This window comes from Lactuca virosa, chromosome 8 (genome assembly GCF_052849685.1).
Source record: "Lactuca virosa cultivar CGN04683 chromosome 8, Lactuca_virosa_CGN04683_v6, whole genome shotgun sequence".
In the NCBI taxonomy this organism is placed as follows: Eukaryota; Viridiplantae; Streptophyta; class Magnoliopsida; order Asterales; family Asteraceae; genus Lactuca; species Lactuca virosa.
In genome coordinates, this window is record NC_136433.1 from 78,023,974 (window position 1) to 78,029,577 (window position 5,604).

The 5,604-nt window shown below is 30.3% G+C and overlaps 1 protein-coding gene across 1 annotated transcript; it reads right to left on the reverse strand.

The window, feature by feature from the left end:
* Positions 1 to 226: 226 nt before the first annotated feature.
* On the reverse strand, positions 227 to 1,790 carry LOC145133505 (plasmodesmata-located protein 6-like). Its single transcript, XM_079068440.1, has 3 exons — positions 1,002 to 1,790; positions 683 to 868; positions 227 to 492 (listed from the first exon to the last, which is right to left on the reverse strand). The coding sequence occupies exons 1-3, from the start codon at positions 1,714 to 1,716 to the stop codon at positions 476 to 478; spliced, it is 918 nt and encodes a 305-aa protein (XP_078924566.1). The 5' UTR covers positions 1,717 to 1,790; the 3' UTR covers positions 227 to 475.
* Between the last annotated feature and the right edge of the window lie 3,814 nt (positions 1,791 to 5,604).

A 5,604-nucleotide genomic window follows, 5' to 3' on the forward strand; every position in this document is an offset into this window, starting at 1 on the left:
TCTCTTATGAAGGTTTACTTTAAGGGTGACCATACACTGGCCGTGGTGTAGTCTAGCTCGGCTACTTAGTTCACACATCAAAGACAAAAATATCCCTGATCATCGAAAACAACAAACGTGGCCGAGTCCGATTAGCTCATTTTGATAAAATTTCAAACTAAAACAGTAAAAACTTGTCCTTTTCATTTTATCTTAGCACTGATGTTAAGAATTATGCATCTAATAGTTCATTTCCAGAACACATCAAACCATTTATTGTTTGAGCAACAAAATATATGAAACCATTCATTATTTACAAAAATATGTACCTAGCTATCATACACACCATAATAAACACTCCCAAAAAAAAGTGTACAACTAAATTTTGATCCGTATAAGATGTTGTGTGAAAAAGGAATACATGAGGAGTTTCTAGGGAATCCCTCTATTTTTAGCTTGCTTCATATTGGAGAACCAAGAATCTTTTAAGAACAGTTTAATGGCATCTCTTTGCTGCGAAGACGGACAAAAGTTAAAATTCGAAGATAAAATAAAAGATTTAAAAAAAAATATATGAAAAAATAGTCAAACAATAATAATGAACTAACTTAAATGATTATTGTCAAGCAATATACATGTTCCAAATATAAAGTATAACGATGTATGTTTATTAACATAATTGTTTTTTAATCAAAGAATGTACCTCTCTTTTTGTAGATGATAGTACCAGCAATGATACCAATGATCAAAGAAGCCCCTCCAACTGAGGTTCCAATTGTAATCGCCAGTTTCTTCACTCGTTTTGATTTCTTTCTTTCTTTCGATCCATCATAATTATAATCATAGTTATAATTATTATCATTAAAATTATAGTTATTATTATCATTACCTGCATTCATGCAAATTGTCCATGTTAATCTTACTTAGTTCCAATAACTAACCATAATAATTTAATCCATGCATAGAACCACGACCACCTCGAAAGCAGGCTATGGTGGAGGTGAGATTGAGCAAGCGCTTACCTTTTTCAGGTTTGAACCCATGATCAGCATATCGGATATAACATTTTCCAAGATACATATCACCCCAAGACGATGTCTCACACTCAGATCTCAACCGTCCACGAGCCTCCAAGATGCAATCTTCACACTCGCTTAGACTCAAATCTTCTACGCATTGTGCTACACCCTGCACACTGCCAGACCCTCCCGCACGAAAGTATTGTCCATTGCCGACAATTAGATACGCGAGTGCATCATCTATAAGGTTCATAACCGAAGTATAACCAATTATCGGAGGGCCACAACTTTTCGACACCTCCATCTTGTCTTCAACCCCAAAAAACGATGTATTATCGTATTTTAGAAAGCACCCATCTAACTGTATGGCTCCACTGGTTGACCGAGGACATGTGGTCGCTACTTGACTCACTGAGGTGATTATACAGTCTCTGCAATCTGAGTTGCTAAGGTCGCCTTGACACTGAAAGAGGCCGTAAACAACATCGCTTGCTGAGCATCCAGGAGGTGAGATTATGAATTTGTTGAATGTAGAGACGGAGGCTGAGTTTACTATCGATGTGAAAAGTGAGTTGACATTTAACTCGTAAGGTGTCCTGGTGGTGAAGCAAAGCTTAGAGCATTTAACATATATTATGGAATTTTTGGCGGAAACTGATAAAAGACCGAAGATGAGAGAAAATACGGGGAATGAGAAAATGAGAGCTCGTTGTAGCATTTTTAGAGGTTATAATTTCAAACCTCCAATGTTTAAACATATACATATATAAGCACAGATAGATACATGAAAATTTAGTATTTAGTTTGCATATAAATTAAGCACATTAAACTACGATGGTAAACTATTAAAACATATTTGGTGTTCCGGTTGGTGTGTCCTTTGCGTTTGTGACAGGCTTTAGTTCTTTAAAATCAATTACGGTCAAATTTGCTGTAATAGAAAAAGGATATTTTCCTATTTGTTTCCTTGTCCTCTTGTTATTTGGCATCTTTTTATCTAAACGAAGGTAGATGTACATGGCTATTGACGTTGGTTGTAGCAATGTCCACCCTAGTTAATTAGTTGATATGTGTTTATGCATTCTATCGAGTTTTACAAACCTGTAATTAGATCTTCATAAAAAGGATTTAACGTTATTTGCATAAATCACTTTACATAATCACCGAATTAACTTCGAAACGTAGTATATATTTTAATCGCTTGCTAGATCACGACCTTAATATGAACAAACTCTCACGCTACAGAAAATGTGTACGTAAGAAAAATAAATTTTTAGTATATATTTTCTCAAATATTGATTTATTTTAAAGGATTATGAAATGATTGATTCTTTTATGAATGAAATCGGTAAGACAAAATTTCATAATTGGTCCCTGTCGTTTTCAAAATATCTCATTTTGAAGAATTTTATGGAAAAAGTCACGCCAATGGTCCTTCTGGTATGCAAAATTTCATGAATGCTCCTCCTGCCGTTAAATCTAACTTATCATCCGTTAAATTTTTATGAAAAATACAATTTTGCCATTGTACCAAATTTATAATATAAAACAAACCTCAAGGACCATTAGTGTAATTTTGTAAATTTGAAATTATATATATATATATATATATATATATATATATATATATATATATATATATATATATATATATATATATATATATATATATATATATAGAGTGATGTTCCAATGAAAACATTTTTCCCGTGAGAACATTTGAGAACATTTTTTAGGCTATGAGTTTAAAAAATTTAGACTATTAAACACAAGTCCCTTTCTTTTTTCTTTCTACTCGTCGACACAACGTCCTATTTTTGCCTCTACCCTTTCTGATCTTCAACAATCAATCTACCTTGCCCCGAAAGTGATAAACTTAAGGCTTAACCATTAAGTACTTAATAGAACACCAAAAGTGATTTAAAAGCTATTATGATCAATTTTCCCAAATCTGTCCTCCAACTTCTAAAATTCGTGCAAGTCAGTAGGAACACCTAAAAATCATGAGACTTGTTTTTCTGGAAATATTATTGTGTCTAGTTTCTTCAAACTTTGAATCACATTTCGAAATTCCAAATCCTGGAGGGGTAAAATTGGCAATCTTCTCAGTTTGGTCCATGCTATCACAAATTTCATGCATTGTCTTCAAAATATCATAATAAAATCATCAGAACTCCAAATGACAAAATTCCAAAGCCTATAGTTAGATATGGATTTATAGTTTCCCACATATAAAGGGTTTGATGTAATTCTTAGTATATTGGTACAGTTTATTCCAATAGTGTTGAGTGGTCCAGAATGTGACAGCTTAAAGTTACTAACTTGTAAATTTAATATAAAATCAACCAAAAATCATTAGAACGAGATCTTTATATTTATGAAAAGATAAAAGAAGGAACTTTACCATTATTATTTTATCGAAATTTAAGAATGGGTTGAAAGGTAAGAAAACAGATCCCAAAAGAGCACTACAATCAAAGAGAAAATAAGAAAATATATACATAAGTTTTATAAGAGTAATACAACAAAGTACAAGCTAAATAATGTTATGATTGTTGTGTAGGTTCTCAGAAAGGAAATGATCCATCTTGCTCATGCTAGCTGATTTTCAAGTTCAAGGAGGCGAGTTACACTAACTCTCCTATTATGTAGGCATTACTTGTTTTATGATATTGTTTACGTTTACCCTAATCCGGTAGAGTGAACAAGGAAAGGCAAAATGTAGTTTGTTTTTTAGTGTGAAATGCAGACAAGATTCATTTCCACGTTCTCGATTCGTTAATTGTTCTCATGTATGAAATCACATGCGATTATATGATCTAATCACATATGACTTATATGCACAAGATTCATTTTTGTGTTTTCGATTCAATAATTGTTCTTTGTCCATATTAATCATATGTGATTAAATATATAAAATGACATATGATTAAATATATGATAACAACTATTCAATTGAGAATGCGAATTTGAATATTATTCACATAAATCATATGTGATTAGATACGTATAATCACATGTGATTAAATACACGAGAACAACTATTGAATCGAGAACACAAAAATGAATATTGTCCACATAAATCATATGCGATTAGATACATATAATAACATGTGATTATGTGTATCTAATCACATATGATATATGTGGCTAAGATTCATTTTTGCATTCTTGATTCAATAATTGTCTTTTTTCCACTTTAATCATATGTGATTAATTACATTTAATCAGATGTTATTATATGTTTCTTATCACATATGATTTTATTTGGAAAAAATGAATCTTGTCTATATAAATCATATGTGATTAGATACATACAATCACATGTGATTATATACATGATAAAAAATATTGAACCAAGAACACAAAAACAAATCATTATCCAAAATAATCATATGCGATTAAATACATCTAATCACATGTGATTATATGAATCTAATCACACATGATTTATGTGGACACAATTCATTATCGCTTTGTCGATTGAATAGTTGCTCTCATGTATTTTATCACATGTGATTATATGTTTAATCGCATGTGATTAAGTGCATGAGCACAACTATTGAACCAAGAAGGCAAAAATGAATCTTTTCCACCTCAAATCATATGTGATTATATACATATAATCGCATGTGATTAAATACACAAAATCAATTATTCAATCGAAACCGCGAAAATAAATATTGTCTACATAAATAATATTTGATTAAATACATACATATGTGATTATATGTATCTAATCACATATGATGTATATGGACAAAAAATAATGATGTCTATATAAATCATATGTGATTAGATACATATAATCACATAAGATTATATACACGAGAACAACTATTGAATCGAGAACACAAAGATAAATATTGTCCACATATATCATATGTGATTAAATGCATATAATCACATGTGATTACATATATCTAATCACATAGAATTTATGTGGAAAATATTTATTTTGGCGTTCTCGACTCAGTTGTTGTTCTTGTGTATTTAATTACATGAGATTATATGTATCTAATCATATATGATTTATATGGAGAATATTCGCTTTCACATTCTCGTTCAATTGTTGTTCTTGTACATTTAGTCACATATAATTTATGTACACAAGATTCATTTTGGCATTTTCGATTCAACAGTTTTTGTTTTTCCACATTAATCATATGTGATTAAATACATACAATCACATATGATTAAATACATGAGAAAAATATTGAATAAAAAATGTGAAAACGAATACTATCAATATAAATCATATGTGATTTGATACATATAATCACATGTGATTAAGTACATGAGTATTGAATTGAGAAAGAAATAATGAAATTTGTCCAAATAAATAATATGTGATTGGGTACATATAATCACATGTGATTATATGTATTTAATCACATATGATTTATGTGGACAATATTCATTTTCACATTCTCAATTCAATAATGGTTTTTTGTCCATTTTATTCGTATTTGATTAAATGCATTTAATCACTTGTGATTAAATACACGAGAACAACTACTGAATCAAGAACGCGAAAACGAATCTTGTCCATATAAATCATATGTGATTAAATAAATATAATCACATGTGACTAAATACACATGTG

Coding starts and splice junctions, on each gene's coding strand:
- LOC145133505 (XM_079068440.1), bottom strand. CDS start 1,716: ATGCTACAACGAGCTCTCATTTTCTCATTCCCCGTATTTTCTCTCATC. Junction 869..1,001: donor TGGGTTCAAACCTGAAAAAG/GTAAGCGCTTGC, acceptor GCATGAATGCAG/GTAATGATAATAATAACTAT.